The sequence below is a fragment of the Sarcophilus harrisii genome, chromosome 2 (assembly GCF_902635505.1).
Source record: "Sarcophilus harrisii chromosome 2, mSarHar1.11, whole genome shotgun sequence".
Lineage (NCBI taxonomy): Eukaryota > Metazoa > Chordata > Mammalia > Dasyuromorphia > Dasyuridae > Sarcophilus > Sarcophilus harrisii.
Genome location: NC_045427.1, coordinates 660,627,031 through 660,640,230, shown reverse-complemented (window position 1 = coordinate 660,640,230; position 13,200 = coordinate 660,627,031). Strand labels below are relative to the sequence as shown.

Here is a 13,200-nt window from a genome sequence, read left to right as displayed (position 1 = left end):
ACAGACCCTCCTGGGACCCCTTCCCCTAAATGACCACACAGGCCCTCAGGACGGTCCTTACGGGGGCCCCTTGCCCTAAATAACCATGCAGGCCCTCAGGACGGCCCCTCCTCTAAATGACCGCACAGGCCCTCAGGACAACCCCTTCCCCTAAATGACCGCACAGGCCCTCAGGACGGCCCTTCCTCTAAATGACCGTTCAGGCCCTCAGGACAACCCCTTCCCTTAAATGACCATACAGGCCCTCAGGACGGCCCCTCCTCTAAATGACCGCACAGGCCCTCCAGGGGCCCCTCCTCTAAATGACCGTGCAGGCCCTCAGGACAACCCCTTCCCCTAAATGACCACACAGGCCCTCAGGACGGCCCCTACGGGGGCCCCTTGCCCTAAATAACCATGCAGGCCCTCCGGGGGCCCCTCCCCTAAATGACCGCGCAGGCCCTCAGGACAGCCCCTCCGGGGGCCGGCCCAACCCCTGATCCCGGGCCACAGCTACCCTCGGGGCCAGGGAGCCCGGACCTCCCCGGGGTGCTCGGCCTGGCCCTCGGTAATATGGCTACCCCTTCTTCTTGCGGTTAAACCTCAGTTTGAAGAACTCGGAGAACGGGGAGAGTTTGGAGAGAGAGAGGCAGGAGGTGGTGGGGGAGCCGAACCAGGCCACACGTGCCTCGCGCCAGGAGGGCTGCCCGTCCTCCTTCTGGCCCAGACTGAGGTCCAGCACGCGGGCCGGCCACCAGGGGCAGCCAGGGATCTTGCCCCAGACGATGTCGCCCACGGCCACGGTGCGGCCGTCCTCGGTGGCGCAGCGGGCCACGCTCTGTGCGTGCAGACGCACGGTCAGCGGCGGCACCGTCTTGCGCTCCTCGCGGGAGGAGGAGGACACGGAGGCGTCATCGCCGGGCAGGAAGTCGCAGCCGCCGGGGGAGGCGGCATCCGAGCTGGACTCGTCCAGGCTGTCGCGCCAAGAGGTGGGAGGGTGGGCCCTTTCTTGTGTTCATGAGGAAGGCCGGCCCCCGCCCAAACCCGCCAAAGGGTTTGCCCGCCCGAGCCGGAGGAAGTGGCCAGCCGGGATGGGACCAGGGGCGGGGGTGGGCCGCCCCAGCGCCCCAGGCCTTTAGATGGAGCGGGGGCCGGGGCGGTTTAGGCGGATTTGGGCGGGAGGCGGGCGGCAGTTTAGGGGATGGCGGGCGGGGGCCCCGGGGCGCCCGCTTGGGGGAAGGGTGCAGGGGGGTTGCGGATTTCACCACCCCCTGCCCTTTCCCCGGGCGGGGTGTGGAGATTTGATCCCGGGTTGGTGGCATGGCGCGGGACCCCGTTTCCCGGACGGCCCACCCGCCCAGTTCCAGTTGCGGCCTTTGTCCGCCCCCGGCGCCGCCGGTTTGGCATGGGCTGGCGCCGGGTCGGGGTTCAGCGGTTTTGGCATTTTAAGGCCCGCTGGCGAGCCGGATGGTGCTCATGATCAGGCGGCCCGGGTCGCGGTTGCGGGACAGCCGCCTCTTGGTGCGCTTGATCGTCCGTGGCGGGGGCTGGGGGACCCACTGGCTGTAGGTCTGCCGGAGCCACAGGGGGTGGGGGAAGGGGGCGCCCTCAAAATAGGGGGGGAAAGGCGGGGCACTGCCGGCGGGCAGGGGGGGCACCGGGGGCGGAGCGGGTTCCGGGCCATCGGCTGCCGCGGGGGGCTTCTCCTGAGGCGGCGGAGGCGGGAGGGCCGCTCCTTTTTCTTCCTGGGGATCCTGGCGAGAGCAGCTATCCGACGGGGGCGCGTCTCGCTTCGGCAAGGACAGTGGGAGACCCAGGAGCCCGGACCTGCAGGGGCCGAGAGAGAGGGACATGAGGTGAGAAGGGCTGAGAGCGGGGGGCAGAGAGCCGGGCCGAGGACGGGGGCTGGCTGGGGGGCAGAGACCCGGGCCGAGGCCGGGGGGCAGAGAGCCGGGCCGAGGACAGTAGGTCCTAGATCTGTGACCACCGGCCCAGGCCCGGGCATGACCCCAACGTGAGCTGGAGGGGCAGATTTCAGACACTGACCCCAGCCTGGGTGTGATCTGCCTCCTTTTTGTGCCTGTGGGCTCCCAGCCGGGATCTTTAAGAAGGTAATGAGGACCCCCACCCTGATCGCCCCAGGGAAACCCGAGGCAGAGGCGCAGCCGCTTGTGCTTACAAGCGAAGGCCTGCAGTGGCAGGAAGGAGATCTACCCTGTGACTTCATCCTCCCCCCCACCCCCCATCACCTGGCCCCCAGACCCTGGCCTGGGAGGGAGTGCCCGCCCCCCAATCCTCTGGGGCTCCCCATGGCCTCCAGACCCCACATGGAGCTGCACACATTGGGGGGTACGAGCAGACCCCAGCCCAGCGCCCAGGGCCTGCTTCCAGCCCTGCTGGACCCTACAGCAGCCCAGACCGGGCTCGAAAAGCCGCGTCCTCCACTGTCGGCAGGGGGGGCCCGGAGCCCCCAGAGCACCGACCTGTCCCTGGCCCATGACCTTCCCAGATGCGAGCCCTAGAGACGGGGCGGCTGTGACAATGGCAGCGGGCCCCCCTCCCACAGCCCCGGCCTCAGTTTGCCCCCTGCCAAGTCTGGGAGAACCTGGCTGGCAGTGGGAGCCATTCCTGCAGAGGGTGCAGGCAAGGGCCCAGTTGGGGGGAGGGGGGGTCACTTTCTGTAAGCTGCAGAGCTGGCCCCTCCCCCTCAGCCCGACCACTCCAAAGGAAGCAGGGGGAGCTGGAGGTACGCGCTGCCAAATGCCAGTGAAAGCTAGCTCTGGCTCCCCAGGAGGCCTCCCCCCACCCCCACGGGTGTTCAGGTGCCAGGCTCGGGCCTGGGGGAGGAACAAGGGGCAGCTTCTGTGGTTCTTGGCCCCTCCACCTCCCCCCACCCCCGCCTGCTCCTGAACCCAGGCCCAGAAGCTGCCAGCCCAGGAGGGGGGCCCGGCTCCAGGCCTTTGGTTTGGAAGCTGCCAATTAAGAGATAACGTCAGAGGGAACCGTCAGCCCATGGCTTCCCAGCAGCCCGGCCCCAGCATCTGAGGAAGGACTGAAGCCCAGGGCACCCCTTCCACAAGGAGGCAGGTGATCCCCCGGAAACCAGGCTGGGACTTGTGCCCGCGGCCGCCGGGGCAGAGAGGGCCAGGGCCCAGCCGGGGAAGCAGGCCTGCTCACGGGAGCCCCGGGGCTGGGGCGAGGGCAGCCTGGGGCTGCGGGCGGGCAGGTGGGCCGCTGCCGGCCCCTGGGCCCTCCCTGCGCCCCCACCTCCTCCTGCAGCCGACCACATGCCGGGGGCTGCCGCCTCCAAGCCTTCTCCGGGGAGGCTTTGGGAACAAAGGGAGCTGCCGAACGAGTCCCCAGGCCTGGGCCGTGGGAACCCCGGTGACCCGGGAAGGCCGGGGCAGGTCTCGGCCGGCGTTCTCCCCGCGGCAGGACCCCAGGATCCTGCCGGCCGCAGGGGCCCCTGCCCCCGAGTTCCCCACACAGGCCCCGAGGATCCCCAGGCAGCGAGTGCCCAGCCTGCCCGGCTGCCCGCCCGAGGGGAGGTCCCAGGCGGACCGCGGCCGGCTTCCCTTTAAAGCGGCTCCCTTAAAAAGAAAACGAAAGCGGCAGGAGCCGGAGGGGGAGGTCCTCCCGCCTCCCCACCCCCCAGCTGCCCAGAAAGCCTTCTCCTTCACCTGCCCGCCGGCCCAGCTGCTGCCCCGGCCCTGCCCCTCCCCCTCCGCTGCGCCCCCTCCCCGCCCGGCTGCGGACCGGCGCCCCCTCCCCGCCCGCCTGGCCGCGGGAGGCCCGGGCCGGGCGAACTTGCGGGGCCAGGCCGGGGGCGCCGGGCGCGGAGCCCCCTCCTTACTTTTTGGTGCAGTCCAGCAGAATGCCCGTGAAGCTGCGCTCGCCGCAGCTCAGGGAGACCACGAGCGTGTCCACGTTCACGATCTGCTCCACCCGCACCGGCAGCCGGCAGCCCACCCGCAGCTCCGGGGCGCCCGGCTCCATGCCGGCCGGCCGGGCTGCCCTGGGCGCCTGGGTCTCTCGGGCCGGCCCCGGGGCCGCCTCCTGCTCGGCCTCCGCCGCCGCCGCCGCCGCCGTCTCCGGGCTCCACTAGAGCGGGGGCCGGCGCGCTGACGCCATGGCTCCCCGTCGGCCGGCCGGACCCGGCGAGGGCTGGGGGCGCTGACGTCACAATGCTCCGCTCCCGGGAACGTTCCACGATCGAATTCTGCAACAATTGGCCCCGGGTCAGGCCCGGGAAGGGGGGAGGCGCCCGAGCCGCGCCATCCCCCTCCCGCCGCCCGCCCGCGCCGGGGAGGATGGGGAGGGGGCAGCCACCCCCGGGGTCGGGGGGCGACCCAGCCGGGCCAACCGGGCGCCCCGGGACTAAGGAGAGGGGAGGACAGAAAGGAGCGGGAGGGGGAGGCTGCACGGGGCGGGGGCTCCGGTGCTGGGGGCGGGGACCCTCCAGCTTAATGGGGAAGAAAGGACGGAGGAGGGCCACCTGCAAGTCCCGCACGGGCACCGGCGCCCCCCGGGTTCGCTTAGGCTGCTTGGGGGAGGGAGGACCCGACGGGGGTAGATGCTCGACTAAAGGGGCAGCAGCCCCCCGGACGGTGGGTGGGTGGGTGCGGGCCGGCGACCCGGAGGGGGCGGGGCCGTAGCGCGGCGCCCCGAGCCTCTCCGCCCCCAGCACGCAGCAGCCGCAGCTCTTCGGCCCCTCCTCCCGCCGGGCCCCTCCCCCAGCAGCACCGGGATTGGGGGATGGGAGCGATGAGGGGGCGCGCCTCGGCCCCGCACCTCGCACCTTCTCCGAGGCCGGGCCCGGGGCGCCCCCCGAAGTCTGCCCTCCCCCACCCTTCTTAGCCGGGTGCCCAGAGTCCGGGCCGGAGGTCCCGAAGTCCCGGGGCCAGAGTCCAACAGCCTCCCCCGCCAGTGGGTCGGGACCCTGGACCCAGAGCGCAGGCCGGGCGCCTTCGGGAGGCCGCCGGCCCCAGGCCCCACGTAGGGGACCCAGGTGGAGCCGGAGGGGGCCCAGCCGTCTAGAGCCGGGGGCAGGCGGCGAGGCCCCCCAGGAGCCCCGGGCCCGAGGTCCCAGCCCCCCTCCCCCCGGCTTTCGGGGGCTAAGGTCAGGGCAGCGGCCGCCGCTCCTTCTCGGGGCAAACATCCCCGCCCTGGCGCTGGGCCCGGCCCGGCCCGCCTCGCCCTTCCCGGGCTTCAGGTCACCTGAAGCTCGGTCACCGGGGCCAGGGGCCCTTCCTGGGACGGCCGGGGCCGCTGGGGCACATGGGGGGATAGGGGGTGGGGGTGGAAGCTGCCTCCCGCCTTTCCTTCCTCCCCCTCCCCCCGATCCGCTCCCGGCCGCGGGGCCAGGGGTCAGGAAATGGAGCCGCAGCCGCGCTCCCGCGCCTCGCCGGGGCCCCGCTTCCCAGATGGCCGCCAATGCAAACCGGGGAGGGGCAGCCTCGGAGCTCCCGGGCGACGGGTCCAGGTGCTCCCGGCTACACGCGGTGCCCGGAGGCGGGCCCGCTCTGGCCGTCCCTGCCGGGGTCGGGCCCCCCCTCCCCAGGCTAGGGCGACAGACTCACCGGGCGCCGGCTGCCGCAGCTTCTTTCAATAGGCCCAAGGGTGGGGGGCGGCCGTAGCCCAGGGAGGGGAGCGAGGGGGGGGGTTTCACCGGAACGCCGAGCGGCCCGTCCCAGCCGGGAGGCAAGCCCTGAAGGCCGCGCCTAGCGCTGCGGGGTGGGGCGGGGCGGGGCGGGGCTGCGTTACCTGAGCGCCACGGGTCACACGGTCGGCCGACGGCCGCGGCCGGGGCTCGGGGGCAGGGCGGGGGTGGGGGGGGAGCCTTCCGTGGTGTCGGGGCAGAAAGGGTTACACTGTAGCGCTCTCGTGTCGGCACGCCCCCTAGTGGCGGGAGAGGGGCTGCAGCCCCGGGCGCGGGGGTGGGGGGCGCGCGGGCGGGGGCCGGGAGAGGCGGGTGCTGGGTTGGGCGAGGGAGACTGGCACCCCGGCTGGCTCCTTCCGGCAGCGTCTCCACGCCCGGCGCGGGGCCGGCCTGACCGAAGTGCCCCCGCCCTCCCGGGCGCTCCCGACCCCAGCCCGGCCTGAGCGAGGAGCTCCCGGGAGGCCGAGCTGCCCTGGGCCCGTATCGGCTCCCCTGGCCGCCTCCCAGCTCCCTCCCCGCCACCGGGAGCGGGGCTCGCACCCGCGAGATCGCTCTCGCCTCAGTTTCCTCTTCTGAAGGGGAGGGGGACCCGCGACCACGGGGCTGCCGGTCCGTTGGGGCGGGGAGGCTTCCGGCGATGCAGACGCGCTCTCCCCCGGGGACAGCGGGGTTCCCACCGGGCCGAGGGGGAGAGCGGCCCCCCCCTCCGGGAACGAAAGGCCCGGGGCTCCCACCCCCTGGAGGAGTGAAAGCGAAGCCTGAGCCGAGCAAGGGCTCCCCCCAGCGGCGCCGACACCGAGAAACGCCTCATTTCCCAATCCCCCCCCTTAGGCTGGCTGTTAGCGCGGGCCAGGCACTTAGTAGGTACTTAATAAAAGCGTAGCGAGCATGGCCCGGACCCCGCCGTGAGCCGCTGCAGGCCGGGAGCGCCCGCATCCGGGTCCTCAGGGTTTCAAGCCCCAAGCCCGGGAGGGAGGAGGGCCCCCCCGGGACGTCCCTCCCCCTCCCCCTCCCCGTCCGCCCTCTGCCGGCGCGGGCAGGAGCGGCCCCGGCCCCACCCCCACTAGGTGGTGCTCCCGGGCCTTTGTCCCGCTGCTCAGCCGTCCGGGAGCCGGCTGGTTCCCTCCCCCCTCCCTGTCCCTCCTTAAACGGCCACGGCTCGTCCAATGCCTTTGGGGACTGGCGGGGGGCGGCGGGAGCAACCAGCCTTCCGGTGCCTTCCGGTCTTTGCCAGGTGGAGCCTTGGGCTGGGACCGGCTTGGGCCCAGGGAGCACTGATGGGGAAGCGGTCAGCTTCCGCGCCCCCTGCTGGGCTGGCAAGGGGCTGGAGGCCGCCGAGAGCCACGCGAGGAGGGGACCCGAACCCCGAGCCGGGCCGGAGCGCGCTCCAGGCGGCAGAGGGATGGGAAGCCGGGCAGTGGCCGAGCCCGGTGCGTGACTGCGGGCTGGCCGGGCCCAGAGGAGGCCTGGAGCCCCCTGGCAGGGGGAGCCTCCAGCCCTTCTGGAGGGTGTTGTGCTGAGCCAGCTCTTCAGGAAGCCCCGGGGCAGGAAGGGCGCGCAGGCAGAGGGGGCGGGCCTGGGGTGGGAGGCAGAGGTGAGGGGGAGTGGGGAAAGAAGCCTGCAGCCCGCGGCTCCGGGGGAAGGGGCGGGAGGGCGGCGGGCGTGAGTCACGGCTGCTGTGGGCAACCGGGACCCACCAGTTGCCTGGCAACGTGGCAGCGCTTCCCCCAGAATCAGGGAAGGCAGGCTTGGGACGGGGCGGGGCCCCAGAAGTGGTCAGGCCGGTGGGAAGACAACAGGGCCCGGCCCCAGGAGGACAGAGCACGGCCCAGAGCCGCTGGAGGCCTTCTTCAAGAACAGATCACGTGACCTGGCAGTCAGGGAGAGTGGAGGGCATCTGGCCCGGCCCCAAGGGGGCCGATCACCAAGGAGACACCAGAGAAGCCAGGGCTGCTCCTCAGGGGAGAGAGTGGGCTGCAGAGATGCTGCTGGCCAGCAGGGGGGGAGGACGGTCATCAGGGAGGGGAGGACGGCCAGCAGGGGGGGAGGACGGCCAGCAGGGAGGGGAGGACGGCCAGCAGGGGGGAGGACGGCCATCAGGGCGGGGAGGACGGCCAGCAGGGGGAGGACGGTCATCAGGGAGGGAGGACGTGCCAGCAGGGAGGGGAGGACGGCCAGCAAGGGGGAGGACGGCCATCAGGGAGGGAGGACGGCCAGCAGGGGGGAGGACGGTCATCAGGGAGGGAGGACGGCCAGCAGGGGGAGGACGGCCAGCAGGGAGGGGAGGACGGCCAGCAGGGGGGAGGACGGCCAGCAGGGAGGGGAGGACGGCCAGCAGGGGGGGAGGACGGTCATCAGGGAGGGGAGGACGGCCAGCAGGGGGGGAGGACGGCCATCAGGGAGGGGAGGACGGCCAGCAGGGGGGAGGACGGCCATCAGGGCTGGGAGGACGGCTCCCTGGGAGGATGGCTCCCTGGGGGCCCGGCCCTTAGCACTGAGTCCCGGCAGAGGGAGAGAGAAGCTGTGGGCAGGGACTGTGCCCAAGAGGCAGGGAAGGTCAGAGAGTGGTCCCAAGGACCAAGGCCATAGGAGTGGAGGGCGCCCTCGCCAGCTGTCAGACGGGCTGACGGCACCAAGGGCAGGGCTGGGCTGCAAAGTGGGGCGGGCACCTCCTGGCAGCTCCCTCCAGTGCCCGCTGCACTCGGACTGCTCCCAGCGGAAGCGGGAATTTAGGGAACACAGTTTGAGAGGAGCGCCCTGCCACCCCGCGGTCTCCCTCCTTGGTGCCCTGTCCCGGCAGCTTCGGCATCAGTGCCCCCAGGAGGCCCCCCCCTTCCGTCCTAGAAGCCTGTGTCTGCTGGAGGCCTTCTCCCCTCCCTCAAACCGGGGACTTACACAGGAACATGAAGCCCCCCCAGCAGCCTCCGGGCCCGGCCTCCCCGCTGCCTCCCCCGATGGTAGAGAGGAGGTCTTCAGCACTTCCTCGGTGCTCTGTGTGGGCGGCTAGTGACAGAAGGTTCCAGATTCAAATCCAGCCTTGCTGGGGACCCTGAACTCTGTGCCTCAGTTTCCTCTCTATAAAATAAGCCGCAGAAGGAAATGGGCACCGCTCCAGTGTCTCTGCCAGGAAGTCCCAATGGGGGCAGGGCAAATGCTGTCCCTGCCCTCCGGAAGCTTATGCTCTAAAGGGGGAGGGGACACAAACGGGCAGGACCCTGGGCACCCCCTGGGGAGGGGGGCTGTGGAATCTGGAGTTGGAAGCTGGCCAGGGCAGGGGGAGGGGCTGGGACGGGAAGCCATGGGGACGGGAGAGAGGAGCTCAGGGAGGCTCTGTCCTGGGAGGGGCTGCGCCACAGAGGGGAAACCCAGCAAATGGTATCTCTGAAAGTCCAGTCTCTGCAGGAGAGGAGCCGGCGCCCCACTGGCTCCTATGGCCTCCAAGAGCAAATAGAAAGCCCTGGCTTTGGCATTCAGGGCCCTCCTCCCTTTCCTGGTGTCTCGCACCTCACTCCCGCCTCACCTGCCCTCCCCCCCTTCCTATAAATCCTAACTAAAACCCCACCTCCTACAGGAAGCCTTCCCTTGTGCTCTCCCTATGTAGCCTGCGTGTGTTCGCTTCATGTACAGTAGATTATAAGCTGTTGTTGGGGTGGGTGTGAGGCCCAGTGCATAGAGCACAGGGCCGGGACCGCATCACTTCACTCCTTTTGCCTCAGTTTCCTCATCTGTTGAATGAGCTGGAGAAGGAAACGGAGAACTCCGGCAGTCTTTGCCGAGAACTGCCCCCCCCCCCAAAAGTCTGAAATGATGGAACAATCCATTTGCTTCTGTACATTCTGGCTCTGTCCGCACCGTGTTTGCGTGGGAGCAGCGAGCTCCTGGCGGGCAGGGGCCGCGGACACCGGTGCGAAGGGGACAGAGGTCCCCAGCCCTCGAACAGCTAATATTCTGACAGACAGAGTGAAGAATCAGAGGAACGAACCCCTCGTGGGCCATCGGCCGGGGGATCCCGAGCCCCCCAGAGCCTGAGCAGGAAGACTCGGGCCTGGGAGGGAAGTCTGTGACCCCGAGGAAGCCAGGGGGCCTCCAGGAGGAGGGGGCAGCCCTCACGGGATGCTTGGGGGGTCTCCTCCCAGGTCCTGCAAGTTCAATATTGCACCACAAAGTCAAGGAGCACATTAATTAAGCACCTCCCCTTATGTCAGCCCTAAGACATACTTGCGGGCAAACCCCACCCTCCAGAAGTTCCCAGTCTGAACCCCAAAGTCCTTTGGTGCAGGATCCTCGGTCCCTCCTCTCTCATGGGGAAGTGGTGAATGGGAAGAGCCGGCTCTGTGCCTTCCGTCCCTCTGGGCTTTCCCCTGACAGCCAGGTTTGTTTATCTTCTGCTGGCTGAGAAGGAGGATAAATAGTTCTTCATGTGGTGGAACTTTGGGACCATCTCAGAGAAACACTGGTTCCCGGCACTAGCTTGGAACCCACCGGCTCTCAGGCGTGGCCCTAAAAGTGGCGAGATCCCGAGGGGAGCTGGGGCCGGAACTGGGAACAAATGGACACCGGTGAGCCGGCCCCGTGCCAGCCTGCAAGAGCCCCGGATTAGCTGAGGGCAGCCGGGCCTGTGTTTGCACAGGGAATATTACCAGGCTTCCATGTTTGAGAAAGACAAAGACAAGACCGTCTTCATCTGTTCAGGGAAGGATGGGGAGCTAACGCAAGCAAAGTTCTCAGGAGGCTTGTGTCCAAAAGAGCCCGCAACGATCCGGGGCCTTCCTTCCCGGGACCTGCCCTGAAGCCACCCATAATGCCCGCAGCAGAGCTAGTGAGGTCTTTTCTGATGAGTTCATCCCCCATCCTCTGTACAAAAACGTTCTGATCCACACGTGGCACTGTGACGCCTCCATGAAAGAAGACTAGGTTATTAAAGGGCAGGAGAATTGAACCCGGAGCAACTCCTTTCCCACCCTAAACTGCTCCCGAGACTCCCAGCAGTCAGTCAGTAAATACTCATGAAGCTCCTACTATGTGCTGAGCACAGCCAAGTGCGCCAATTTAGTGCAGCCCCACAGGATGACCAGTGGGAACCGAAGAACCCAGCCAGGACGTTATGTCATTGGAGGAAGAGTGCTAGTTGTTAGGAGGCAGGAAAGGAGGAGTTTGGAGGCTTCGGACGCCCAGGAGAGCGTTTCGTGTGCAATGGAGAGCCACTGCAGTTTCTTGAGAAGGGCAGTGTGGGAGTGATGGGGAGAGGCTCCAGGCAGGCAGATGTGAACTACACGGCCCTCACCCTCCCCTTGCCAAGCAGCTATCGAAATAGTTCAGGTGTGAGGGCAGCGGGGGCTGTGGTGATAGTGGTCAGAGGAGGGGCGGGGCTAGGTGAAACCCACAAGGCATGCTCCAGAAGTGAAATTGACAAGAGATGTTGCAGAGGAGAAATCACCAAGTTCTAGGGCAGAAGTGAAATTGACAAGGGAAGTGAAACTGACAGAAGTCATTGTAGAAGTGAAATTGGTCAGAGATGCTGAGGAATTGGCAAGAGATGCTGCAGAGGAGAAAGTGACTCAGCTCACCTGGCCCCATCCCCCGATGAGAGAATTGGCCAGGGATCTTCAGATTTTCCAGGACAATTCCAATCTCAAACATCACAGCTGATTTCCCTCTTAAAGCATCAGATGTCTCGGAAATTTTACCATGGCAACGTGAGAGGAAGTCCTCCATACCTCAGGGAGGATGAGAGTTGGACCAGCTTGGGAGAATATCCAGAGACCAGCTGGCCGAGGGCCTCGGCCCAAAGCCCAGGGAGCTTGCTGCGGTGCCTCTGTCCTGCCTTCCAGGCAGCAGGAAGCGGGAGGTATCTGTAACGTCGTCCGTCACCAGCGCTGTGCTCCCACAGCAAGACTAGAACATCCCAGAGGGACCCAATCACAGGGCGCTGAGATCAGGAGGCAGTCAGTCAGGCAGCATCCGGGCAAGGACTTGTTCTGGGAGGACTGACCCAAGACTGGGATCAGGTGGTGGGAAAAGCTACGTTTATTCTTGCTGTGCCTTCCACATCAATACCCCTTTGTAAATACTAGTTGGTATTAAATGGAATTGGAGTCCTAGTTATGGGAGCTTAAAGTGGGAGGAACATAGTGGGAGCAGGGGATGGGGGTGAGCCAACGGGATGTAGGGAGAGAGGCCAGAACCCATTTGTTCCATGTCAAGCAAGGGATTCAAATGCATAAAAAGAAATATTCCTGTTAGGTAAACCCAAGGATAGAACAGGCAGTTCTCAAAGGAAGAAATCCAATGATCAAAAATCGTGTTAAAAAATTCACTAATGATTAGAGAAATTTCCCTTAAAGCAACTTTGGGGGTCCCCCTCACACTCATCGAAGGGGGGAAGACAACAAAAAAGAAAAACGGCAAGTAAGGTGCTTCAGGAAAATGGGCGCACGGGTGCATGCTTGGCAGGGTTGTGAACTGTCTGGTCCTTCTGGAAAGCAATTCAATATTATGCTAAAAAGTCCCTAACTCTTCATGATCTCCCTCATGATACCACTCGGAGGCCTGTGGCCCCACAGACAAAAATGTTTCTGACAGCTAATGTGGCAGCGAAGGACTGGGAAGGAAGGGAGAGGGGCCCTCCCGTAGGGACGATGGCAGGTGATCATGGAAATGTGACGGGGCCGGGAGAAAGGGCAAAGAAGCCCATTGGGCCAGTGCAAAGGCTGCGGGGGGGAGGCTGCAGGTGGGGAACCTCTGACGCCCACTGAGGGGATAGCAAGCACATGGTGGAGAGGACCCGCCGGGAAGGGGACATGGTCTGAGAATCCGGTGAGCTCGGCTCTGCCCATTTACCAAAGGCTTTTGTTTTTCTTCTTTTAATTGGGGGAGAAGAAGCTGTGAAGGAGAGGCCAGATAGGGAGAGGGCGCCTCCAAAAAAGGAAAAGCAGTGGCTGCGAGGACCATTTCCTGAGTGTGTTAGCGCTGGGAAGAGAAGGGGGCCAGAAGGGGACGGGGCCCGGGCTGCCAGAATCGCCCGGTCCTAATAAGGGAGCTCTGCTCGGGGCGCAGCCCGGGCTCGGGAAGAACGCTTAGGCCCCGGCTCTGGCACAGACGGGCCGAGAGGCTTCGGGCCAGTCACGGTTGTGGCTTGGAAGGCGATGAGCTCATGTAGCAGTGACAAAAAAGGGGGTCTTGATCCCCTGCTCCCCAGCCCGCCCAGCCCCGAGCTGGTGCTCGTTTTCCTTAGCATTCATCGGGCTTTGGACCCGGGGCAGAGACCGCCGAGGGTGCCATCCGTCTGGGCAAGGGCTGGGCCCCCGAAGGCCTCATACCCCCGAGAGATTTGTTCAGAGAGAAGTCACGGCCGAAAGTGTGGGAGTCTGTGTGTCTGTAATATGTGCCTGAGTGTGTGAGTGTGAGTGTGTGTGTGACTATTAATGTGCATAAGTGTGAGTGGGTGTGACTTAATGTGTGCGTGTGTGATTACGTGCATGAGTACGTGTGTGATTGTGTGTTACTGTGGAGGAGCGTGTGTGAGCATCCACATGACTGAGAACGGGAGTGGGAGCGCGTGC

At 66.6% G+C, this 13,200-nt stretch overlaps 2 protein-coding genes across 2 annotated transcripts; both read right to left on the bottom strand.

The window, feature by feature from the left end:
* Positions 1-556: 556 nt before the first annotated feature.
* On the bottom strand, positions 557-4,046 carry PWWP2B (PWWP domain containing 2B). Its single transcript, XM_031949400.1, has 3 exons — positions 3,833-4,046; positions 1,436-1,806; positions 557-987 (listed from the first exon to the last, which is right to left on the bottom strand). The coding sequence occupies exons 1-3, from the start codon at positions 3,973-3,975 to the stop codon at positions 557-559; spliced, it is 945 nt and encodes a 314-aa protein (XP_031805260.1). The 5' UTR covers positions 3,976-4,046.
* Positions 4,047-4,080: 34 nt separating this feature from the next.
* Positions 4,081-8,447, bottom strand: LOC116421049 (basic proline-rich protein-like). Its single transcript, XM_031949399.1, has 5 exons — positions 8,308-8,447; positions 6,697-7,214; positions 5,743-6,444; positions 4,139-4,198; positions 4,081-4,100 (listed from the first exon to the last, which is right to left on the bottom strand). Exons 1-5 carry the CDS (start codon positions 8,445-8,447, stop codon positions 4,081-4,083), a joined length of 1,440 nt encoding a protein of 479 aa, XP_031805259.1.
* Positions 8,448-13,200: the final 4,753 nt, after the last annotated feature.